Source organism: Microtus oregoni, unplaced genomic scaffold (genome assembly GCF_018167655.1).
Source record: "Microtus oregoni isolate MIOR12 unplaced genomic scaffold, Mior012 000009F_ref0000495, whole genome shotgun sequence".
Lineage (NCBI taxonomy): Eukaryota > Metazoa > Chordata > Mammalia > Rodentia > Cricetidae > Microtus > Microtus oregoni.
The window spans coordinates 24740171-24767204 of NW_024543068.1; the positions used below are offsets into that span (position 1 = coordinate 24740171).

Here is a 27034-nt window from a genome sequence, read left to right on the forward strand (position 1 = left end):
ACGATGATCACTAAAATGTTCCAAAAGGTATCACTCTAATGGAGAATGAGAAATGGTTCAGCAGTTAAGAATACTTTCTGCTCCTGCAGAAGACCTGAATTCAAATTCCAGGACCTTCCTCCAGCATCTCACAGCTATCTCTAACTTCAGCTCCTGAGGATCCAACACATATTTCTGTGAGCACTGCACATACACAGACACATGAATAATAAATCTTTTTGAAAAGATTTATTTATGAAATAAAATAATCTATAATATAATAAATATATAATATAAAAATAAAATAAATATATAATATAATAAATATAATCTTGTGAAACTATTAGAGGAATGAAGGAATGAACAAAAATACATTTGATATTATTTAGAGATGATAAAGGAAGAAGTGAATTAAATGGGCATAATGAACAAGAAGGAAGTAGGGAGATGAAGGTTCAGAAATATCAATGATTTAACACACAAATTAAAATTTTTACAAAGATAACTAGCCCAGATTAAAAGCATGGCTCGAGACTATGCTGTTTATGATAACATACAGAGCTACAGGTTTGGAAGCAAAGAATGGAATAAGTTTTGCCACACAGATCAAAAGAAAAATATTGTGTATGTCACTACCAGCTATACTAGACTTTTGGTCAAAGATTATTGCTAGAGACATGAAAAATAAATTAATCAGTAAGACATGATAGGCTTGAATTTATAAATTCTCAACAACATGGTTCTAAAATATATAAAGCAAAGGTTATAGATTTTAAAAATCTAAAGACAACATCAAAATTGGTTGTAGCACACTTCTTTTAACGTCTTATTGAAAAAAATTGAGTAGGATAGATTAATTCTGTGATTAATCAATGTAACTTGACTGCCATTTGTGGAGCCTAAATACACAGTCATTCAAGTTGGTTTGACGTCTATGTTAAAATTGAGCATATTCAAGATATAAGGAAAGTTATAAAATGTTTCAGTGTGTTATAGTTGTAAAGAATTTTGTATTAATTACAAAGCAAATAGTATAAAATTATCAAGATAGTTAGAAAAATCCCCAATTGTTTATAATAGTACTTTATTGATGGACCAAAAAAACTTAAAATGAATACTAGAAAATGTTCTGAACTATCAGTAACATCAATACAGTATACATCTAAAATAGTGCTTGGAGGCAAATTTGTAGTTTTAAGTTTTATGGGTTCTTTTTAAACATTTTTTGCTATGTTTTGTGTGTGTGTGTGTGTGTGTGTGTGTGTGTGTGTATGTGTGTGGTGGTGGGGTTGTGAACATAGAGTGCAGTGCCCATAGAGGCCAGAAGAGGCTATCAGATCCCCCAGAGTTACAGGCAGTGCAGTTTTTAGCCAGTAGTTGCTGGGAACAGAATTCCTTCCTCTAGAAGAGAAGCAAGTGTTCTTAATTGCTGGGCCATCTCTCCTGCCCAAACTGTATGGATTTAAACAAACATACCAGATTTTTGTTTATATCTGAAAACACTAATATGCTTTCATTTGAAAGGGTTGGTAAAACGGAAGTATTAAAAGTAATTCATTTATTACTTTTAATTAATAAAAGACACTAGTTTTTTCCAGTATATTTTGAACATGTACCTTTGCATTTTCCTGTATAATACAAAACCCTTATGGCACGAACCACAAGCAGTTCCTGCTTTCCTTAGAATTAGAATAAAAGTAATAATATAAAATGTGAATCAAATATATAAAGAAAGAACAACAAATAAGAATTTCGTTATTTAAAGTAAATTTGTAATACTGAAAAACTCCCAACCCATCGATCAAGAGGCAAGCAGAGAAAACGTGATGATGTCACAAACGAGGGACTGACACAGTGGCTTTTCTAGGTTACTGGAAACGTTAAAGGACGGGGATGAGTGATTTACACCAATAAACTCGACATTTTTCTTTTGCAGTGCTAGGACTTGAATTTGTGAGTTCACACACACTGGACCATCCCCCATCACTGTGCTATGTTCTCAGTTCAACAAAAAATTTTAATAGACAAATTTACATGGATAAAACTAATCAAAATTACCATAATCAGAAACTAAAAAGCAGGATCCTATCATACCCGATTAAAGAACTGTATGAGTCAACTGGACCCAGGGGGGCTGAGTGGTGAATTCTTCCAAATATTACAATAGGAATCCCATCTTATATGGACGCTCCCAGAAAAGTGACATTGTTAAACTTGATTGCTGAGGCTGGTGTGACCATAATGCAAAATAAAAGGAAAGGTATTTCCGAAAGAAAACAGGGACAAGGATGAGGTGGAGGATGCGGTGGTGGTGGTGGTGATGGCAGAGGATAGTATGTTTCTTACAACTGTACAAGAAAATTTAGGAAACTGAACCTTTCTGAGCAGTGCATTAAAAACTATCACATTAAAGAATTGATGAGATTTAGTTCAGGAATTAAAGTTTTACTGAAGGTTTACAGCTCACTGCATGTAATTTCTACATCACAGAATAACCAGAGAAGTGCATATGCTCATTTCAGTAGCTTTAGAAAAGGTGCTTGCTAAAATTTAATATGTGTTCAGAAAACTAGGGCTAGAGTAGCATTTTCTTTCTTTTTTTTAAAGATTTATTTATTTATTTATTATGTATACAACATTCCTTCCATGTATGCCAGAAGAGGGCACCAGATCTCATTATAGATGGTTGTGAGCCACCATGTGGTTGCGGGGAATTGAACTCAGGACCTCTGGAAGAGCAGTCAGTGCTTTTAACCTCTGAGCCATCTCTCCAGCCCCGAGTAGCATTTTCTTAATGCAGCGAATCCCAGCGAAAAATTTCAAGCCAGTGTTGTCACACTCAGTAGTAAAAATGTTGAACGCTTTTCCTTGCAATTCAGGAGAAGGACGGAGTTGTTCATATCCAGCTTAGTCATTGTTTTCCTGCAGGCTTTAGCCGGTTTAGTGTGAAGGGTATGGGCTGGTACGATGGCGGTGAATGAGGCCCGAAGTTCAACCCGAGAACCTGTGTAAAATGCTATGATGAGTATAGAAGGTTCAAAAGAACCTACAAACTATATTAGTAAGAGAATTTGGGAAAATGGCTGGTGAAGATTCACTGACTTGCCGGCGTCTTTTCCATCTCTATTTTTGGCGTTTCTATTTGAATAACGCACTAGACTCTTCTTCATTAAGCATCCTTCAGATCATTTTGTTTAATCGACTTGATAGCTCTTGGTTTTTTGGCTAGCCTGTCCCAGCATGTTTCAGTAACACTTCCCCTCGTGCTTCCCATCCTGGAAGACCCTTTCCTAGTCTCTCCTTGTCTGATTGGCTTGATTCTGTTACTCATCTAGCTCATTCATTTGAAGTTATAGCTTATGGTAGTTTCCTTATAGGGTTGGTTCAGAGATACTTAATAGTCAAATCTGACTTGTTAGAGTCTGGAGTTAATACTTCCCCCTCCCCTAGGAAGTCAAGGACTGTAGATGCTCTCCTTGATCTCTTTCCTGCCTTTGTTCTACTGCGCTCTCCGGTTCAGCTTTGTCTCTCTTTTAAAACCTCCTCCAAACTGATCAGCAACAGTTTGTCAAAATATTTTATGTGTATGACTGTTCATCTGCATGGGTGTGTGTATATCATGTATAAGTAATGCTGTAGTGCCCCATAGAGGCCTAGAGAGGCCATCAGAACCCCTGGACAGTTGCAAGCCATCATGTTGGAGAATGGGAACCTAGGACCTCTGAAACAGCAGCAAGTGCTCCTAAGCATGGAGCCATCATCTACCCACTACTAGGTTTTTGTTTTAAATTAATTCTTTGAGAATTGTGTACCATATTCGCCTCCTCCCAAGTTTCTCGCAGGCGTATCCCCTTCCCTCGACCCCCATCTTCCTGCCCTCCTTTCACTCATCACGTCTGTGATGAGCATATGTTCACGTTTGCGTGGCCTCCTGATGGAGTGCGATTTACCTGCTGGTAATAGCACTCCTAACCAAAGACAACTCTCCCTTTCCCAGCAGCCACCAATTGCTGACAGTCTCCAGTGGGTGACGCTTCATGACTATTACCCTCTCCTTCTGGATTTGTTCTGGCTTGACCTTTCACGGTGCCTGTGTATGCTGCCATTACTACTGTGAGTTCATATTGCAACTGCCCTGTTGTGTACAGAGGACCCTGCTTCCTTGTGTTTATACACCTCCGGCCTGTGCATTCTTACCACTCCTTCTTGCACAATGACCACTGAACCCTGGTGTGTGTGTGTGTGTGTGTGTGTGTGTGTGTGTATGTGCACGCACACATACACATGCACACACGCAGTACAGGCATTCCCCGTAGGGCTGCGCATTCCATAGGCTCTTATTTTCTGTACCTTTGCCAAATTGTGGGTCTCTGTGTTATTTACTGTGAATAGAAGCTTCTCTGATGGAAGCTGAGAGTACATACATTAATCTGTATGCAAAACAATTGTTATGTCACCTAGAACTTGATGGTAAGACCCTATTGCTAAAGACACCACATACCTGAGCCATGAAACATGGAGATATCAAGCTAATGCTAAGGTGGAAGCTTCATCCCAATAGTGCTAGAAGGTGCTGCTACTGGAGGGGGGAAGAGATCACCGGTTTCACCCAGCTGTGAGCCCTGTGAGCTACAGTAAGGACTGGCCTGGCGAGATAGCTTCAATGGTGCCATGGAAGCATGATCATGATGTAACCTATGATTTTCTGGTTGGATAGAAGTCCTGCTGCCCAAGACGAAGTCCATAAATGGCATCATTGTTGGGTCAAGAACATGAGGCTAGACAGGTCACAGGCCCTAGGGAAGAACCTAATAGTATCATCCTGCTAAATCTACATAGTATTAAACTAGCCCCCGATGACTTATTGAGAGTCCCATTACCATTTTTTTTTTTTTTTGAGACAGGGTTTCTCTGTGGTTTTGGAGCCTGTCCTTACCATTTTTATGATCAGTATTCTCTCATGCATCTTATTTCTTCCACCTAGACCTAGTTTTATTCTCCTGGAAGTCACAACATTGGTAGGTTTACCTTCTGGTTCTGTGAGTGCTAGCTTCTCTTGTTCCTTAGGTATTTGAAACTTTCTATATCAGCGTTGCTGGATGCAGAATTCTGAGTGATAACTATGTCCCCTTGATAGCTGAGACCATTAATGCCAAGCGATTGTCTTCTCATTCTCTTAGAGACTATCTGTAGATCTAACAGTTTTAGAGCATAATCTGCTTTCTCATTGGGCTTCATTTTAAGCCTTTCTCCTTGTCTTGATGAAAACCATGCATCCCGTGCCTACCTTCCTGACTCCTTCCAACACTCTCTTTGAGTTCAGGACCCTAGACCTGAGATGCTAACCCCATCACCCGCGCTAAATGCCCTTTTCTCTCCCATCTCCTTGCCTTAATGTTTTTCAGTTTCAGAATGATAGAGGTCATGGTATTGATGATTATTTGTACTACTGAGGAGTTGACTGATCTTCACAAGTGCTAGAAATGAAGTCCTCTATCTGTAAAATCCTCAGTGTGGATCTATTATTCACCTTCTTCAGTGGGTTTGCTACTTGAACTTCTTCAACCTTTCCCTCCTTTACTGGAAATACTATTTCTCAGGCTTGTCACAAAGTGACCCCTGCATGTGCCTGTAATTAAGATTCACATTTCCTATTTATTTGTCGGCCTGGAAACTTCCCATCATTCAAAGCGGTGGTGCTGTTTCTTCTTGGACCTCAGCTCGGTTGTCACCTACACTAGGATGCCTGTCCCGAAAGCTCCACTCTTTTTTGCCTGGTGTATCCACTCCTCCTACTCAGACAGCTATCTGATTGCTTCTATCTATTTATAGTTTCCCATGAATAGCTCCTTTGTAGTTAGAGACATGCGCTTATGATGGCCTCTATAAATATTTGTAGATCGAATGAATAGATGGATAAATGGAACAAATTAATCCAGAAATCAAAGTAATAGTCTCTACTTCCCAGAGATTCTATAGCCCAGAACACATGAAGACACACTTCCTGAATTATGAGCTAATCCATTATCTCAATCTCCACAATTACAATCCATGCATTACCTTGTTAGAGCAGTTAAGGACCAAACTAGCTGCCTCTTTAAATTTTCTTATTTCATATAGCATAGAGCCAAATCCGTAATGTTCCTTGATCACAATGAAGTCTATTTTTATTTCTGTGCCTTTACTTCCAATTACAACACTTTACAGAGCACTGAAAAAAAATCAAGATGTTCTAGGGGGATGCTTGAGATGGCTTGCCAGTTACCACATCCTGGCATAAAACCTCAACGTGTCTCTGAATATTCCTTCCCCTACATCTTCATCATCTCATCTGTTCTTTTCCTTCCTTTTCTCCCCTCTCTTCCCACCTCCCACCCTTCCCTTTGCCCCTCCCCCTCCTTCTTTTCTTTTGTTTGTCCTTCCCTACCCCTGAAACTAGGTCTTGCTATGTAGTCCCAGCTGGCCTTATGTTCAGTATCCTGCTGAGATTCCTGAGTTTTGGAATGAGAGGGCGAAGGGCCTTTTGCTACCCTCTATGGTCTGCTCTGACTTCCCCTCATAGGCTCGGTCCTTGCGGACCCTCTTATAAAAACAGCGGACACCACAGTCCCCAGTTTCTCTCCCCTTCGTGCCTGCTTCGTTTTTCTGGCATATTTGTCCACAGGAGCATATTTATATTTAATATTTCCATCATTATCTGTCCTCATCCACACTCTAGGTCAGGATGTTCTGGAAATTAGTGGTGACCATGGAGTGTGTGCTCAACAAATATTTGTTGAATTAACATATCAGTGTAGGTGGTACTCTTTTTCCATGGGGAGACAGACACCACACAGTCAACGTGGGCATACCAGCCCCCAGCTTTTATCTCCATCCGGATGAAATTACAGAATTTGGTTATTTTGCTCCTCTTCAAAACAGACTGCGTAATGCATGATTTCATCTTGAAAGCTAAAGCAATCGCTTCCTCTCCTGGCAAGCACATAACCCGAGAGTTCTGAGCAGGCTGTGGAAAAAGCCCTTCTGTTCCCTACTGGCTTGGAGGCTGCGGCAGTTCCTGCCACCTCTTAGCAAACTTTTTTTTTTTTTTTTTTGGCTTTCCATTTTCTTTCTCCTCTTAAGGAAATTTACATATCTTTTGTACCCGTTTTTTTTTTTTTCATTTCGAACTTGAACTTGGCAAGAGCTGTCAATCAATTCTATGTGGATTCAAGCAAAGAAAGTATCCGTTTGCCAGGTCTGTGGGAAGTAAGGTCTTATTTCATAGCGGCAAACTTGTAAAGCTAGAACTTTTTGTGTATCGTGAGAGCCCAGAGACGCCCATTGCTGATGGCCAGGCAACTGCTGCAGTACATGTGGGTCTCGTGAATGCAGGGGTCTGAGACTCCCAGGCCAGTGATCTCCCTCCTCTACTGCTCCATCAGTCTTTTTCTGTTTCCCTGTGCATTGATCTCAAGCCTCTCAATTCTCGTGTCACTAGTACATCCTACCCCATCTTTGGCAGGCTCCTTCCTAACCTTCAACTATCCGATGACCCTACTGGCTTCTCGTGTTCCATCAGACTGCTTTCTTCAAACTTGACATGATCCAGAAAAAATGTGATTGTTCAGCTAAACTGGCATTCCCAAGTCAGGTTGGTGGTCAGCAAAAAAGTGCAGCCCAAGGCCTTTGGCATGATTTACCTTCTGGTTGAGAAAGACCTGGCTTCTGACCACTGGTCTTTGTGGAGGTGGGTAGAGGGGAGAGAAGGGAATGCTGAACTCAGCTTTCTTGCTAAGATTAGCGAGGTTTGCTATTCATTCTGATTAGCAGGATACAGAGAGGCTGGGGGGAGGTGGCAGAACACTTGGATCTTGGCTATTTCTCAACTGTCCCTCTACTGAACGGAAGTTACCTGCTGGCATCATCACCTAGAAGCCTGAGGCTTCTGTTGGACTGGCAGTGCCTCCTAGTGGCCCAGGCTCCAAAGACCGAGAGGTGCCTGGGGCAGTAACAGACTCCAGGCAACTCCTTTCTGAGTCTACCTCAGACAGGGAGATTTTGGTGCTGGTGAGCTAGCTCATGGGCATCACCAGATTACCTGATGACTTGATTCCAACAATGACAGGCTGTGAAATGAAGAAAAAATTGGGGGGGGGGGTGGAGTCAGGTAGGAGATACAAACAGAACAAGGAACAAGGCCACTTCCCTCTAGAGGTGAGTTTGGAAAGTGCTTGGTTATAATGTGCTCCCCATCAGCTTTGAAGAGAACCCATCCTCTTCCTGTGTAGGAGAGGTCAGCTGCCCAGAAAGGCTGAATCATCCCCTGCAGCCATAATTACTTAGATTCTGCAGGTGTAACTTCAGATACTACAATCAGAGCCAGGGGGGCCCAACTGGTCACATTGGAGCCTTGTATTCTGAAAAGAATATGCATGAGCCCAAAGATCCCATTTTAAAGACTATATTCTCTTAAAAATGAAGAAGAAATCATGCTTACAAGCACAACCTGCCTGAGGATTGCCAATACAGGATATTCAAATGCAAATATGACTGCCTAGCCCACTTTGGAGAACTGGAGAAGAATCTAGAAGGCTGCACTCCTCCAGGAGGTGAAGAGAAGTACTCTAAGTCACAGGAAAACAAAGCAGGAAACGTGGCTTTGGTGTCCAAAACTCTTCCTTCGCGACCCTTCCGTGACTCCGGAGACAGAACATCTCCTATCTTCATTCTTGTCTCCTCATGGACCCCATCCCAAACAATGCTCACATTCCTTTCCTATCTCTTTGCTATCTTGCCTTTTCCCCCATCAAAACACATCTGTGGCCTATCCAGTCGGCCAAGGTCTTTGTGTTTATTCCAATAGAGCATTTACTGCAGAGACAGGCTATACCACTAATACAGTCAGCCACCACCTGTTCCTTCTACATTTACATTTGGTCTGGAACTCCTGAAATCTCAGTCAAATCACACACGACTCCAGTCCTCTTCCTCCACTGTGCCCAGTTCCAAAGGTGACATTTTTGAAAGAATGCCCTTTGTTTCTCTGAGTTCTCTTTGAATGTCCCCCAAACTGATCACTCCTGTCAGAGACCAACGACCCCATCTGATGTGCCAACACTCAAGGGCTTCCAAGTTCCATATTCTAATATGTATTCACTCAACAAGCACTGGAGAAAATACGGTTCTTTGAGACCACCGTAAGATTCTAGCCAGCAATTGTTGCTCAGATAATTGCAAAATGGTAGCCACAATTTTATTCACAATGTTTGAGGTAATTGTGGAATATTCCAGACAAGGGACAGAATTTGGCATTCCTATGGAAGATCCTGAGCAGCAATCTGTGTCCAACATTTTTAGAATTGGGGACAGGAGAGGCGAGCAAAAGTGAGGACTAGTGGGCATCATGCTGTAAGCTTGACATCTGTACTGCCACATGTCTTGGCCAACAGGTTTCTTGTTTCTAAGAAATTTCTAGAATATGCACCACACTGGTCAGGAATAGCTCTGGTCTCCTTAGCTGCCATTTCCACACGGGTGTTCCTTTCCTTCCTCCCTTCTCCCCTTCTTCCGCACCCCCGCACCCGTATCTAGCTTGCGTGCGCGCCCCATCAACGCTCCACAGTCTCGGAGGCAGCTCCCCTAAGCTGCCCAACCCAAGCCGCGGGCCCGTTGAGCCGCCGCATCCCCGCGCGTGCGCGCGCGCGAGCTGCTCCGGGATCGCACTGATTCGCTGACGGGCTCTGCGGCGCCCGCGCGCTCCCACCCGCCCGTTGCGCGCGCGCCCGGTGCGGCTTCACACTGCAGCCGCGCGGCCACCGGAGCCCACCGCCGCAGCCGGGCAGCGACACGGAGTGCAAGCTCAGCGCCTGGAGGAGAGCCACGGCGAACCCGCCAAGCCCGCACCATGCAGGCCACTGCCGATTCCACCAAGATGGACTGTGTGTGGAGCAACTGGAAAAGTCAGGGTATTCTCTTTATTTCGGTAGTGCATGCCTGCGGCGCACGCGGAACCGCGATCCGGACTCGGCCATTGTGCATCATTTCACCTGTGGGACTTATGCATGCTTTACACCCAGGAGCTTTCTGCCGGGGGGAGTAAACCTGTTCTTGTAAAAAAAATCGACACGGATGATATCTGTCTTCCCCCCACCCTACCCCGCCGCCTTTGTCCCCTCTCAGTTCACCCCTTTGTTTTTTTGTGTATTGTGGTATTGTAAATAATGCATCATTTGCCTCCTCCGGGAGGTTTTTTTTTTTTTTTTTTTTTTTTTTGGCCTGATCATTCGGGACTTGTTTAATCTCTCAGCCGCGGAGTTAAAGTGCTTCCTTATTGTTCCTGCTTCCCAGTGCCTCTGTTTCTGCCCAAAGGTTGAGATCAGAGCCATTAACTGAGAGGACTTTCTTAGGAGGGAGGGACACACCCATTTCAGGCTTGTTATTTGTGGTCACACAAAGGAGACTGGAAATGCAGACCAGCTCTCCAAATCCTGAAACTATGATGGCGTAGCTACTTATTAGGGTGGTTCACTCTGAAATATTTCGGTCTTTGTGATTGTCATTGGAATAATCCATGCCATTTATTTATTAACAATGGGCTTCAGTGAAATAAATGGAGGGAAATAACAAAGCAGTAGCGGCTGCCCTCTGGTCTAACAGAGTTATTTAGAAGAGGTCCATATTAGCACTGGGTGTGGCCGCCCTCCAGCCTGGCTGGCTTTTCAGCCATTTTTATTCAGCCTCATATTTCATACATCCATCTCTCCTTTGTAACGTTAAGATTTTCTCCCTCACCTTGCATGAGGAGGAGGAAGGGAGAATTTGCAAGAATGGATGGTGGGAGCTAAAGTTGGGGTGTTGGTCAGATGCGGTGTCTTTTGATATTTAACAAATACGGTTCTGAAGAAGGTGCATTCGGTGGAACCTGCAGGGGTTTGCAGCATCCTCAGGGACCAAGAACACTCGGAGTGGTAGCTCTTTTTACCTTTTAACCTAATACCTTCTCCTTATAATACATCACGGGGGGGGGGGGGGATGACAAGGGGCTGTTCCTTTCATTTTTCTTGCTTCTGCGTGAATTTCCTTTTATTTTTTTAAGGAATGACAAAAACACAAATCTCAGAATTAAAAGCACTCTTGCTTTGGTTCATGTTTGTTGGTTTGGGTGGCAATGGCAAGAAATACAGTCATCTGCTTCGAGTCCTGTGGGCCTATTAGAAATATGATTGTCACAAGCAAATAGGTGGACCATAAATTTAAAAGGCAATAAATAAGAAATGTCCAGCCAAGGGGTATAATTTTAGAAAACGGTGACAGCTACATGGAATGGCATACGTTGAACAGAGAAGGTGGCTGTGAAAATGCTTTGTCGCGTTTCTTCTGGGTCCATGTGCTAGGCTCCATCAGTTGGATGCTCACAGTCTACAACCGTATCTTCACAGCAAGTGTAGATGGACAAGGGGACCTGTGGTTAGGCTTTGATTCCGAGTATCTTCTACTCTTAGCAGGGTAGATATGGAAAGACGGCAGGTTCTGTGTTTTATTTATGTAGGTACTGAGCAGTATAGCATCCCAGTGCCAAGGGTTTTGCATTGGTTTATTTCAGACTTCAAAGTGGATATTTTTATAATCAGGAATTAGCATGAAACGCAATAATGTGCCCACTGAATTGTGTCCCTCTCCAATCACACAGCTGCTTGAGAAGATTAATTCAGGATTGCCGAAGAGCCTGTACACCCGGTGACCTTTGATTGTCATTAGAGTCATTGATTTCTTTTTCTCAAACAGAACAAAGCCATTATCTTGAAAATTGACTAATAGCCCACTAGGTAGTTCAGTGACACCACAGGGCCGAGGTAAGAATGAAATACTGCTTTGTTGGCTTCCCCTCCCTGTGAGACCTTGCTTCATAAACTGAGGCTGGAGTAGATTCGAAATACAGCTTCAGTTCCCTTACCGTTTAAAGCAAATTGCTCAAATCCCAGGGTGCAGCTTAGAATCACCTGCAATGCTTTAAGAAGCACAAAGGATGTGGGCCCCACCCCTAGAGCTGAGCATCATGATTAAAAAAAAAACACTCCTTGAATGACTTTAATATGTATACAGGGTTGAAGCCGCTAATGTATAGTAACTCTTAGTGTGCCCAGCTCTTAGGCCGGCAGAAGCCCAGCACACAGACGGCATGGGTGTGTCCTAGGAGCAGCTCCAGTACGGTTGGAAGTCGGTAGAACACTGCTGAAAATGTCCTCTGGACGCAGTGAGCTGCTTTCCCTAGAGAGGAAATACATGAACTTTAGATCGCCTCTGCAGCTAAATTTTCAGCTACAAATGACATCAGTGTATTTCACGGAAATGTATCATGGAACTGGAGTCTGGAGTGCATGGGTTGGATCGGTGTGTGTGTAACGTATGGGATTTCAGCCAAAGGCAACAATTAATGGCAGTTCGTGCCTATACTACCAGCACTGAAGATGCTGAGATGGGAAACTAGTACAAAGCTACCTGGGACTGTAGAGCAACACTACACGCAAAAGAACCTAAACCAAGAGAGAGAGGGAGAGAGGGAGGGAGAGAGAGAGAGAGAGAGAGAGAGAGAGAGAGAGAGAGAGAGGTTACACAAAGAGAGACTAAATCTGGCTTAGTGGTGCACACCTGTAATCCCAGAGCTGGATGATCAGGGGTTCAAGGATGCCTTGCTCATACAGTGAGTTCAAGGGCAGCCTATGAGACCCTTTCTCAAAATGCAAATCAAAACCTTTAAGTGTTGCAGGATATAGGTTCAGCCAATGGAGCTAATTTTATCATTTACAACCATCTGAATTTTTCCTAGGCCTTTTTATTGATCCTTTTCAGCCCTCTCAAGTCCTCTGCATGGACGTTTGTTTCACATTTTCATTTAGCAGGCGATGGCTCTTGCTTCTGCCAGGGGCACAGCTAGTGACAACCCGAGCCCTGCATCCCACTGTTCAGCCATCTGCCTCCGAGGTTGATGGTGCTTTCTTCTGTGATTTCTCAAGATGAGCTATCTGAACAATGGTGAATAGCTCTCATATTTACAAGTTGATATTTTGCCGAGTATCTTCTTTCAAATCCCCAGTTGCCTCTTGGATGACAGGAGATTCAAAGAACAGAAGTGAGGCTTGCCCAAGATCTTGTGAGAGGTGGTAAATCCGCAGTCAAAGGTGACTTCCAGTGTGACATGGGGCTCTTCCCCTCCCAGCACTCACTGCCTCCCTTACTAATGCCGAGTGACAGAACATGAACTCCCATCCCACCTCTCTGAGATGTTTTCATATAGGTTCTTCGTTATAGACAAAGCCAAGTCCAGTAGTAATGCAGATGTCCCACTTATGCTATTGTTGTCCTGGTCACCGCCATCACGGATTGGTCATTCTAAATTCTTCTAAATGTTAGCAGCTTGTCAGTAATTGTTCTAAACTCCAGTGATGTGCTTGGTCCCAAGTCTCCATGACATCCCTCCCATCGTATAGGACAGGGAATTCAGAGCCTAAGGACAAGAGGAATAGTAATTTGCCCTATATTCGTATTCAACCACACCACTTAAATCCAATGATCCCGTGCCAGAGAGACAAAAAATGAGAAGCATCCACCATAGGAATCTGTTTGTGCTCTAAAGACCCCCACCACCTTTTTATAGATTTCCCTGTGCTCAACAGCATCCATAGCAGTGTGGTGGTTTGGCACAGCTGCTATGTGCTTGATGCTGAGGCTCAACTCCTACTTTATTGTATTATGACTCCACCAGAATGCAAAATTTTGATAAGCTTTTATTTATTCTTTCAAAATGAAGTAGTTGGGAAATTCTGGGGTCGCCTTCAGTGCTCTATGGAACTTCTTCACAATTTTCCGATCTGAATGATAAGCCAAAACACCCAAGCATCCCACAATACATGGCAAACATATGTATTTTAGCCACAGTAACTGAAAGAAATGGTTGGATTTGGGGGTTTTTATTGCATTTGAGGGCTGGAGGAATGATCCAACCGATAGAGTACTTGCTGTGTAAGCAAGAGGTCCTGGGCATATCCCCCAGAATTTATGTTAAAAAGCTCGGCGTCAGCTTGTAGTCCTGGTACTGGGGGGGGGGGGGGCACAGGCAGGTCCTTGAGCCTCACTTCCTTGTGAAAGCCCTCGTCTCAGAAAATGAGATGCATGGCTCTGAGGAGCGAGACCAGAGGTTGACCTTCAGCCTCCACACGAGTACACGCAAGCATGCTCACCTGCGCATGTGTGCGCCCACCTTTGCCTACGAACATAGGTGAGTAAATATAGAAGTTGGGTAGAGACAGTGTCGCATTTGCACAAATGCAGACCAGTCTTGCCTTCTACCAGAGCCAGCATTTTATTTAGGCTCATTATTAGAATATGCCAGATATTACCGCATAACATTATATAGCAAACTCCTCCCCAGTACGGATGCTAATGAGATCCTGTGGGACTTCTGCTCGGCTGGGGAGCTGGGACTTTCCTTGGTAAAGAAAACCTCCCGGTACGCAGGTAATATTTCCAATGTGTCCTGTCCAGGCAGTCAGAGCCACTGATGGGGGGTGTTTTCATTCCACAGTGTCTCCATCACTGTCGGGAGAAACTTTATAGGGGTCTATGTTTCAGAGTCTGAGGTAGAAATGACTTTTTTTTCCTGCTTCTCTAACAGTGATACATGCACACTATTATTTTTTTTTTTTTACAAAGAGAGGTTCAGTAAAAGACACAAATCACCCCAATTCCTACCATTCGGAGTTGATCAGTGTGCACAGTTGCTAGGTATTGTCTAATAAGTCCTGTCTGCCTCTGTATATACTTGCAGGTATGCACGTCATAAAAATGAAGCTAAAGGCTGGGCATGCAAGGAAAAGGAGTTTTTATAAAATGAGATGTGAAGATCTCAAAAATAATTTTTGGTTTTTGTTTTGTTTTTTGTTTTTCAAGACAGGGTTTCTCTGTGTGACTCTGGCTGGCCTTGAACTCACAGACATTCTCGTGCTTCTGCCTCCCAAGTGCTGGGATTAAAGGTATGCACCGCCATACCCAGCTCAAAAACAATTTAAAATGATTTAACATAAGAACCTGACATAGGACTGAAAGAACTAGGAACTAGAGACATATATCTTTACCACATGAGCTAATCCTAAAATTAGAAATAATACCATGAAAAATATTACTGAGTTAGAATCATTTTAATTATGCATTTCAGTTTGATCTAGAAAGCTGCACGTCCCACAATTTCTATCTTAAATAATTTTTTTTTATTTTATATACATTGGTGTTTTTCCTGCAAGTGTATCTGTATTCAGGAATCAGATCCCCTGGAACTGGAGTTACAGACAGCTGTGAGCTGCTATGTGGGCACTGGGAATTGAACCTGGGTCCTCTGGAAAAGTACTCGGTGCTCTTAACTGCTGAACCATCTCTCCAGATCCTACAATATTGGTTTTAAAAATAAACATTTTTAATTGAATAAGAGGGATTGGCAAAGATGCTGATCTATATCCACATCTTCGGATTTGTTCTAGTTCCTAGATTTTCAGGAGTTAATACTTATTTCATTAAAAACCACAGCTCTGTTCTATGTTGGAAGCACTGTGAGGAGTATACATAATAGAGCTTGTGGGTGAAATCGTCACCGCAGCTAGCTGCCCTTCTTCGTTCCTAGGTCTCTCCTCCTCTCTCTTCCCCTCCCTTGTCCTCTGCTCCATCGTCTCACTCCATCCACTGTGTGTTCGAAATGATAGTCTGCTCTCAGTTCATCTGCATCTTTGGATGAGCTAACACATTCTGGAACATAAATATGGAGCAATGTTTTAAATTAGTTTAGAATATCATCAAATTTTAAAATCCACTGAACCCAGCAGGAAAAAAATTAATTTTGATCTTAAGTGTGTGGTTTTCCGAATATCATATCCCTGTTAAGAAAGGAGAAGACACGCACATGTGCACGCACACACTCGCATGCTCACACACATGCACGCACGCACACACCCACATACCAGTATTCCCATCCCTCCTGGCCTCTAGCGCACATCTCTGCATTCCTTTCCTATCACCGCTCTTCGTGTTCTTTTAAAACTACCGCAGCCATTTGGAAAAATACGGCTTCCTTATAATTAAGCTCGCATTTTAAAAGCTAAGATCTTGATGTTAATGATTCTGTAAAATGCATATTTTGGGCCCAACATGGTGGCTCATACCTGTAATCCTAGCACTCAGAAGATGAGGCAGGAGAATTTCCATGACTTTGAGGCTACCCAGGGCTCCAGAAGGAATTCTAGGCCAGCCCAAAGCGATAATATCTGATATTATCTGACTAGGTGACAGCTTATATTATATATTTTATATTATATATGTAGTTTTACAACTTAATTGCAATTGTGTTCTAAATTTATAGCATTTATTTCAGATAAGAAAATTGTAATTTTGGAAAATTACAATTGGAAAACAGAGATCTGTTTTCCTAAAATATGTTTGAGCTGTATATCCACATTAACTCAGAACAAAGCTGTTTTATTGCTTCATTGAATAAAATTTTTAAATTCTTCCTCATTTCTGTCTGCTACCAAATGGAACAGGGGCAAGAATTCGGTTGTCACTCACAAGTTCATCATCCACCCGGGTGTGAATTTTGAACAAGTGAAAAATCGAAATATAAGAAGGTTTAACTATAAAATGCATTGCAGTGCTCCCCAGTCCACAACAGCCAGGTGCCAAATGGGATCATATTTTACCTCTGTCCTTCATCTGTTCATACGCAGTCTGGCAAACCTCAAATCTAGTGATAGCTAATATTTGCAAAAGCACAGTAATTTAACAAAGGGGACCAGATATGCTGAGATATCATTCCTCTTTGTACATCTTTTTAGTTCAAGACATGTTTCTTTGCTGTTGTATTTTGGTCAAAATCAATCAAGAATACACTCTAGAAATCAGAACAGAAACATCAAGTGTCTGCCTCCGCCGTTCTTTCCAATACCCCTGCCACAATGGATTTTAAGCCCGTGTAGAACTTACTTAAGACTTTATGGCTAATTATGGTTGATGACCAAAATACCGGATGAACCGCTTTATATTTTGATCTAGTAAAAAAGCTGGACTAGAAGCACACGAAGACGTTGAGTGCTCACTGTCCCAGGGTGAACTCCTAAGGCCGCAGCCTCTGTCTTCCCCTTCATGTGGCCATTTTCTTCTTGCATCACAGTTTGTGGGAAGGCTCTTGCCCGTAAAACCTTGACTTAACTCAAAGTTTAGAAGAAAGTGACTTGTCTTAAATGTGTGTCCTGCTGGGCTTCACTTTCTAGAGAGGCCTTATGCTGGTGACCCTGGACCTAGTTGTCACCAAGGTCGCCTCACAGGAAGGAGAGAACAGGGATGCTCTCGGCACTACTGATGAGAGCTTGAAGATAGGAACCAGAATCACTCCACCAGCTCAGGGGAAAAGGCGAGGCTTGCCTAAGCCTCCAGTGCTTCTCCAACACGAGAAGCAGCCAGCAGAAATTGAACACTACAGCCATCTTCATTCATGAAGAGAGGTTCCAGCCATTGCTGTGGCCTTGACAATCAAATCCTTTATTTTCCTTTGTTCCTCCAAAGCTCATTTAGAGAGTGGATTAAATGCTGGACCCTTTTACTGTGTCTAGGAAATGCCAGGCTTCCTGCACCTTCCCTTTTAAAACATCCACAGGGTTACTGAAACAGCTAGAAAAAGTGCTGGCATTTCTTACTGACAGCCAGATTGGCTGTGTTTGGGTGGTATGAAGGAAGGACCTGGGAAATAGCTTCGGTAATTCTGTCGGCACCTTCCCAGTTGGGCTCAGGACTACTGGGCTGCCATTTGAAGTCCCACTGTGTGGGAGACTCTAGCTTAGCAAATGAAATTCAGGGTTTATTCCACTAAAAGGCATTGTCTTTGAAGGTCTTGGAGACTGAGTGTTAGCGTATTCCACTGCACCTGCTGTTTAATGTAAATGGGAGATTAAGCACAGCAAGTCATTTCGGTGTCTTCATGTCAGCGCTCAGCGGTGCTACCTTGTTGGTCTCATAAAAATCAATCAGAATCTGGTTTTCCTATCATCTCTTTGGACACTAGATTGGAGAGAATTCGGGCTTGTGCAGCCTTCTATGAGTTCTCGTGAGGTAGCAGGTCACTGCAATCAAGGCACTGAAGGTGGGCTGAAAAGTATGTAACCATCAATATACTATTATTTGTCAGTGATTTTCTGTTTGATGGTGATGTTTCTACCAACAGAACTCTTTTTCTTACATTTTCCCACTTGGTCTTATTTAATGTAGCATGAACTTGTGATACAATGATGTCTATAATCTTTTCTGGACTAAGATGGTAGCTAGGTATGATAGTACTTGCCTTTAATCCCAGCTTTGGGAGGCAAAGGTAGAAGGAACAGGTATGCAAGACCACCCTAGCCTACATGGTGAGTTCAAGACCAGCCTAGCCTACATGGTGAGTTCAAGATCAGCCTAGCCTACATGATGAGTTCAAGACCAGCCTAGCCTACATGGTGAGTTCAAGACCAGCCTAGCCTACATGGTGAGTTCAAGACCAGCCTAGCCTACATAGTGAGTTTATGATCAGCTACAAGAGACCTTGTCTCAGAAAAACAAAAATGAAAGACAAATGGATCGATAATGCAGACAATTGTTTAATTTATTGCCATTTTATATTATGTGTGCCACATTTTGTTTTATAAATAAAATATGGATCACTGCACTACTGTCTTCTTCACTTATACATTTTTAATAAGCTTTCTAAATACCACAGCCACTATTGGGTCATATAACGGAATGTATCTAAGAGTTTCCAAACCAAAAGCGTTGGATCACAGTGAAGGGCTTTCTTTCTAGAAAATTGGCATAAAGTTTACTTTTCAGTGGTTCTAACATGGACCACTACTCTCATTGCCTTTTCTGGTTTTAGTAAGATGCTGGAGGTGCCTGGCACACTTGCTTGATGTTCGATACTGGGATTCTTCAGATCCCTTAGTTCATCTTTGACTGTATTAGTTTTAGTCCCGGGAGACTGTGCACTCATACCTACGGCTTGAGGACTAAGCTGAGATCATCAAGCCTCGTCCATTTATCAAACTGGTAGGACCCGCTGACGCATCCTTTTAAATCCAATGTGTTGCCCCCGGGCTTTTTAGCAAAGTAGCCTTAATTGTTGGAATTGTCAAAGTGATGCAGTGAGGTACCTGTCCTCCCGAGCATGCTCAGTGCGCTACTGTTTAACTTGACAGTTTTTCTGCATGAGAAGACTATTAAGAGAGGAGAACTGTCTCTCCTTTGCTGTCCCCAAGGCACTTGAGGTCATTTGCGGCAGTTGTAGGATTATTAATGAGACTTTATTCAAGGCCTCCTATTCTGGTTCCACTTCGTGTCGTTACAATACAGTAGCACAGTCTTGGTAAACTTGTAAAGGAACTCTGATTTTGGTATACAGTTCTGCAGGTCCACAGTTGAGGTCCTGCACCCAGTGATGGCCTCCTGGTGGTCAGAGCCTTGAGGTGCTACAGGGTATCTGGTGACAAGAGACAGGGAGCACACTTGTGTGTCCGTGTCCAGATCTTTCTCTGCTCAGTGCTCAATCGACTTTATTCGATTTAATCCTGATCTCTTCTCTATGCCTCCACTTCCAAATCCCTTAGTTGGATTAGGTTTTCCACCCTCTTAAACTTCTCTATGGGGATTTAATTCTAAAGTGAATTTTGGAAGGAACAAGCTATATTCAAACCATCGTGGGTACTATAAAGCTTGCTAAGACATCCCCATCATTGCCATCAGATTCAAACGGGAGAAGTCGGCATTTGGAATGTGGAACACATAGATTCACTTCTGAAATCACAACTTTGTTGCCTCCCACCCATCCCACTCCATCCTAGGGGCACTGAGCCATCTGCCTGCATTCTGACCGCACATGACTATGGCTGCTCTCCCAGTCCGCCTGTCTCCCACTATAAGCCTGAGTCCCAGGCACTATCATTTTCACATCTGACCCCTTGGATTTGAGTCTCTTCTCGCTGTGTGCTGTGTGTCAGTTCACAGCCCCAGGTCAACCCAGCATCCACAGATCATAGCACTCAAAATGGAACCATGTCGCCGCATCAACCTGGGTCCTTGACTTTAATCAAAGCCCCTCTGTCTTTTGGTGATCCTTTTATTCATCCCTTTTGGAATTGCCATTGTATAGCAGAACCACCCAACAGAAATATCATGTAAGTTGCATGTAAATATTTAAGTTTTCTAGTAGTAACAATAAAAAGTAAAAATAGGCAATATTAATTTTGATAATACCTTTCACTTAACCCAACATATCCAAAGCCATTAGCTTTACAACATATCATCAATATGAAAATCACTAAGATATTTTACATCCTTCTTTTTAAAAACGAAGTCTAAGTCCCTGTATTTTAGTTCACATTTGCAGAGCATCTGCCCCTCTTGGAATCAGCCACATTCGAGTGCTCTGGAGCCATGTGTGGCCTGTCACACTGGTACTACATTAGACATGCTTCAGCCTTCCCTGCTGCCATCCAGCCACACCTCCAACCTCCTGAGACTCAAGAAGACCCACTAACCATTCTCCATGTAGAATCTGAGTTCATTTTCAAGGCCCTTTGCATTACTTCAACATAGCTACCTGTATCTGTTTCTTTTCCAAAGTCTCTCTCATCTCTTTCTTATTTTCTTGAGGAGAGAAGCTAGGACTGATCTTCACCCATGCATTTTCACTGCAATCTTAGCTTCTTCTCAGCCTGGAGGTTGAGTAGTTCACTACTCCACAAGTGGCCATTTTCCTCGTTTCTCTGAATCTCCGTTTCTCTAGCCCCTAACTACTTGACCCCACTCCTCCCAGCATGGCCGCGTGCACAGAACCGCACGACCTTCCAGTCTGCAGGCCCAGTGGTTCTTTCCTGATCCTCACTTCCTTTGGTGTCTCTGCAGCACTCTCCTTGGAAGGCTGGGAAGCTTCCATCTTCACAGTTACTGAAATCCACACTGCTGTGTCTACCTCTTCCCATCCTCAGGACTCTTTATCGCTCCACTTCTAACTATGGCTTCACCCTAAACTGTGTCCCTTCATCTCCCACTTCTCAGAGATTTCCTCCACTACCAGGGCTCCAACCATTTTGTTCTGTTCCGGATGTACTCAAGTGTCAATATTCTATCCTGTCTATCAGATTTCAATGCTGCATGTTTATCAGGTTTCCAACTGCCTGCCGTGCGCAGACCCTGAATAGCTCTGCATATACAATATCAAACGCCATTTTGACTGGAGATCACAGTGATGGAACCTAAAAAAGCATTTAACTTCTAAGCTTTTCTAAAAAGTCAGGTTTGTGTATAATTGTCATACTTTTCTGTGATTCCCGCTCTACATCACGACCCAGGCTGTGGCTCTGCCTCTAGATCTGGTGTCAGAACCTAGGTGTCACCCAATCATTTCTCTTTATCAGGGATGTTAACTTCTCATTATCTGTAACTCGTCCCCTCTCCTACATAGAGTAACCACTCTTGTTAACTAATCCTCCATAGTGTTTCTCTTTATCCACCCCTTGCCTTTAACAGACTGTGCCCCAAGTTTACAAAGCACCCCCACTTCTTCCTTCATCCATTCTAAGACTACTACAACCTCAGACTCAGCTCGTATCTCCTCCTGCAATACTGATAGACCGGCACTGAGTTGGGGTTTGTTCAAAAGATGACTGTGCAGTCATCCCAGCTAGACCTTCCCATCCTTAAAAATATAGAAAGAACATTTCATAACCATTTGATTCTCATGCTTATTGAAAGAGTGATCAACAGACTATTGGTAAGGCCTTCATTTTACCAAAATAAAAACAATCCATTTAAATAGCTAGTTGTGAGATTGGTTTAAGATATAATCATGTGGCCCAAAATTGATTTTGCATCCATTGAGAGATCGTTTAATAGAAAATGAAAAAAGCAATTATTTTGTTTGGGAGAAAGCATCAAATTTAGGGGTTGCATCTACTTTGTCATAGTGAGAAAACATGTTCAACTTTTAGCTTCCTTGCTTCATGTACTGCCTGTCTAATGGGGTTTCTTGTAAGACTCGAATGAAATAATACATGAAAATGCTCTTAACACAATAGTATCCACAAGGATAACATTGACACACAGTACTCAGCATCCACTGCCCGCCCTTTACCAGACTTGTTGATGTCCTAAATGGAAGCTTCTCGCAATCTTAAGTTGATGGGCACACCTGCTGGCTGATGACTGCATTCCATACATGGAATCAGCGAGCCTCTCTGCCCACAGATTCTTCCAAGATTGCCCCAGACTGGGTACCAGTTGCTCTCAGCTTTGTGAGCAGGTGACCGGAGATATAGAAGCCTTTCTAGGAGGAACCTGTATTGAAGGTGTTTAGCGACTCGTTCAGTAGGGAATCGGTGGAAGTGGCAAATCCTATCTCTTTCTGGTCTGAGAATTACTTGCAGAGTTGCCCATATTTCTTTATAAGTCACAGGTTTGGGTGTAACCCACTTTTCCCAGGACTCAGAGTATTCCAGGAAAACTCAGGCTTCTTCACAAGGAGTTTGTTTCCCCATGTGCCCATCCATGAGGTGGCAATGCCCTGGAACAAGTGACAGTTACTCGTTTGTAATGGTAAAATCTCTCCCTATCGTCACTTCTCAGGTAGTATTATGGCCCCGTCCCCCAGCACAAAGCCTGGTGTTCAGCTCTTCCTTGGTGGGGACTAGCTCCATGAAGAGAGCTGTTGGAGGCCCACACACCCTAAGACCTTCAGCCTGATGGTCTAGACCCTGGCCAAAGCCTACTTGGACTTAATGCTTCTGAGCTTGCCAAGAGGAGTCAGCCATGTGGAATTCTTGCCTTCTCCCCTTCTGTCACCTGCTCTCTGGGCTGCAGAAGCTCATAGGTCATTTCTTCCTAAAGGTCTTCTGCACCTGAAAATGTTATATTTTGGTGTTCTTCTAGAGGGAAAAGTATTTGGTCGGGTTGTGTGAATTTCATTGCTAAGGAAAGTAAATCTTTTCATGCAGTGCCCAGTTCTGGCATCTGGACATTAAAAATAAAAATGAAGACAATGGTGGTATAGACTTTGGGGACAAAAAGAATGTTATCCAAAGAACTTAATTACAAATGGCCAATCAGTGTGACAGGGGATTGGAGCAGAAAGAAGCTTTAGACCAATAGTGACTTCTGAACCTGTGGCCCTGACCCTCTCTTTAAAAGGGAAATAGAAACTCTTGTTTCATTACCAGACATGCTTGTGAACTTTTCCTTTCTCTACTTCCTGTATTGGAGGAGTGTCGCAAGAAAAAGAGACTCATGCTTTTCTTCAAACCACTGGCTGTCCGCTGGTAACTTTGAGCTGAAGCCACTCAGGGGCCATAGAGATGGCGGAAGGCATTGGTCGGGAGGATGTTTTCTCCAGTCTCACGCTACTAGGATCCCTTGAGGCCCTAAGAAGGAGCCTCTTGCCTTGCAACCATGAGACAAATCTGCTGGGAGGAGGGCTTTGCACATTGCTGCACGCTGTTCCCATGTCTCCTCATTAGCCTCCGATCATCAGCAGGCGTGGCATGCTACTCCTTCAGTACAGACTGATGATCTCCACCATACACAATTCAGGATGACGATATGCCACCACAAATGGCAAATTCCACACTGTGAATCTCTGTAGCCTACATGGAAATACTTTAAAATATTGTCTAAAATGACCACACTGTGTGTGTGTATCATATATGAAACATAAATGGGTTTTATGTTTAGACATGAGGGTCATGGTTCCAGAGGGTTAGAGTCCATGGCTGTCATGGCGGGGAGCATGGCAGCAGGCAGGCACGGTGCTGGCACAATAGCTGAGAGCTTACATTTTTGTCTACAAGCAGGAGGTAGAGAGAGGAAGACACTGGGGAAGGCATGGGTTTTTGAACCTCAAAACCTACCTCCAGTGACACACTTCCTTCAACAAGGCTACAGCTCTTCATCCTCCCCAAAGAGTCTACCAGCTGGAAACATATGAAACAAATACATGAACACACAGTGGTCTTTCTCACTCAAACCACAACATGGAGTATCCAAGTGTTTCATTCAAGTGTCACCTGGGGCTGTCGGCACAGCCCCATAATAATAACTATAGTAAAAAACATAAAGAGGTTTAAGAGATAGCTCAGTGGTTGGGTTAAATGCCTCACTCACGTGCAAGAGGCCCTGGGTGCAATCCCCAGCACCACGGATGTCAAACTTCTGGGTTGGTTACATAGCCACATTCCTCACCTTCTCCTGGAGTTTGGAAGAAAACTGCTTTTGTCCAAGTGCATGTGGTGCTGGCTGAGGGACCTTTCCTCCCAAATTCCCATTTCTTTGCAGCCTGTTCTCATGGCCAGGGCACGCACACAGCTTACACAGACTGACTGTATACTAGCCTGTGCATTGTAGGCCACTGTTGAGACCAAATGTTGACAGCAGGGCGTCCAGTTACCCACATAATCAGTGTGATCAAAGGGGAGAGCAGGCCCTCCAGAGGGTCCTCTGTGCCTTCAAGTCTGTTTCAAGGTCACGTAATCCCAACCACTGTGTGGGTAGCATAGCCCACAGGACACACCCATCATGATATGCTTGCTTACTAAAGCCACAGCTCTAAATCTGTGAACTATCCTTAGCATTTGGGGACTTTTCCAAATCAAAATGGAGTTATCAGTCAGTGTCGCTGATGCTGCCATCTCTACCCACTGCCCTCTAGATGTCTAGATGCCAGGTGGGAGCCTGTAGCCCCAGCAGAAGCAGCAGCAGCAGCAGCCTAGCCCTCAGCTCGCCCGGGCTCTGCCAGAGTTGAGCGCTATGTGTCTATGTTCCCTTCTGCAGCTATTGACCTTCTGTACTGGCGGGACATCAAGCAGACGGGCATCGTGTTCGGGAGCTTCCTGCTGCTGCTCTTCTCCCTGACCCAGTTCAGCGTTGTGAGCGTCGTCGCCTACCTGGCCCTGGCTGCCCTCTCAGCCACCATCAGCTTCCGCATCTACAAGTCTGTTCTACAAGCTGTGCAGAAAACAGATGAGGGTCACCCTTTCAAGTGAGTGCCCCCCCGGTTGACTGGCCCTCACCCTGCCTCTCTGGGCTCTCCCTCTGCCTCATTGCTGTTCTCAGGTGTACTGGAACACGTTTCCCCACAACTCCAGGAAACTTTGTTTCCCAGAACCCCTGTCCCTTGGTACCTGAGGTTATTAGTAGGTGTAACAAACTCATTCTTCTAATAACACTACGGGGTTACATAAGTAATCATAACCCATTATCTATGTGTAATGTTTTAAAACTAATTTTTAGACTTACTTACTTTATTTTTGGTGTGAAATGTTTTGCCTGCATGTGTGTGTATCACATGAGTGCCTGTTGGGTCCTCTGGAAATAGGGTTATGTAAGATAACCTTAGTTATTATTAGATATTATCTAATATCTAAGATATTAGAAGATAATAGTAGCCACCATGTGGGTGCTGGGAATTGAACTTAGGTCTTCTGAAAGAGCAAGTGCTCTTAACTTCTGAGCCACCTCTCGTCCCATATTTATATTTTTTTATTTTTTCATTTAAAGAGAATTTCAACAATTACTTAATCCAATCACCTCTATAAGGAAGGGAGGGCAGGCACCGAAATCCCTGTTTACAGATGGAAATACTGAGATTCTAAGGAATAAAGTGACACATTCAAGGTCAGGCGGCCAGTTAATACTGTAAAATGAAGACAGGGTGTTGGGACTTTTATTTAAAGGACCAACCTTCTGAGAGGTTTAAGGTTTATGAACGCTTTTATCTCATGTCCCTCCCTGCATCTGTATGCAGGGAAAATTGGGTAAGAATGAATATTGAAAAAAAAAGTTTAGCTTTATCTGTTTAAAATATTTTATTTTTAATTAAGTGTGTGTGTGTGTGTGTGTGTGTGTGTGTGTGTGTGTGTGCGTGCGTGCGCGTGCATGTGTGTACGTACACCATGCTTGCAGGTACCGAAAGAGACCAGAGGCATGGATTCCCTGGAACTGGAGTTCCAGGTGGTTGTGTGTGCTGGAACTGAACTCTGATCCTCTGGAACAGCAGTTAAGTGCTCTCAACTGCTGAGCCGTCTCTTCAGCCATCCCTCCCCACCTTTTGTAGAGCAATCTCTGAACTGTGTAGATGTACAAAGAATGGCAGAGAACAATGATAGCCCAGTCAGTGGTATCCAGCCAACTCCATTTTGGTAAACTACTCTATCCCAACTTCAGATGGTGAGCCTGGTTGCCCACAGAACTCAGTGTGGCAGTCACACACACCTTCTCGCTGGCCCTGGACTCCACTGTATGCATCCTTATTTCACGTCATTGAGGGACAGTGCTGAGGCCTGAATGAGAGAGGAAGAGGATGCTGCAGTGTGGCTCTGGACCAATCTCCAGAGTTCACCAGTGCCGCCTCTGCATACACCCTTACTGTGCCTCGCCTGTCAACTAGACCAAAACCCCAGCAAAGAAAATGATGCTCAGTTTAGGGGCCGGGAGCCTGAAGGTAGAGGCTGCCTGTCAGAGCTTCCTTCTCAGCATCTTGGTCCTGACCTCAATGCAAACACCATGGGACTATGCACACTCATAGTACCTCATGGCTTTCTAACACTGAATTCCTGGGCCATCAGGACTGTGACTTGCTTCTCTATGCCCCCATACCCACAGGTGCGGGAGTGTAGAAATGGCTTGTCTTTGTTTCTAGCAGGACACACACAGCCCAGATTTGAGTGGCCCTGGCATGTGGCTAAAGTCTTCATCTTTATCCTTCTCCTGTCCCAGCCTCTGTCCTTAGCCATCCAGAATTCTTCCCTATCCACTGTTCTAAAACTTGGTTGTTTCTAGGGTTGCCATGCTCATTCGCAAGGCTGAAATACGGGGACCTAGGTCCCATTTGGCTTCTTTCTTCTGATACCCAGTTACAGGAGCAATAGTCTAACTCTTCATAGCCTGACTACTCTGTTGTCCTTGTGGAGGCAAATTTAAAGTTTAAAACTCCTTCAGGCTAGTCACTCGCATCAGCAAAGGG

At 43.6% G+C, this 27034-nt stretch overlaps 1 protein-coding gene across 2 annotated transcripts in view; it reads left to right on the forward strand.

The window, feature by feature from the left end:
• Positions 1-27034, forward strand: part of Rtn1 (reticulon 1) — a 206249-nt gene that overhangs the window by 167946 nt on the left and 11269 nt on the right. Inside the window, exons 1-2 of one of the 2 annotated variants that reach the window (XM_041658181.1) lie at positions 9698-9926; positions 24844-25051. In XM_041658181.1, coding sequence (XP_041514115.1) covers positions 9866-9926; positions 24844-25051 — 269 coding nt within the window. In that variant the 5' untranslated portion in view covers positions 9698-9865. Of the gene's footprint in view, positions 1-9697; positions 9927-24843; positions 25052-27034 lie in introns of those variants that run through there. The other variant, XM_041658180.1, reaches the window with a different exon arrangement.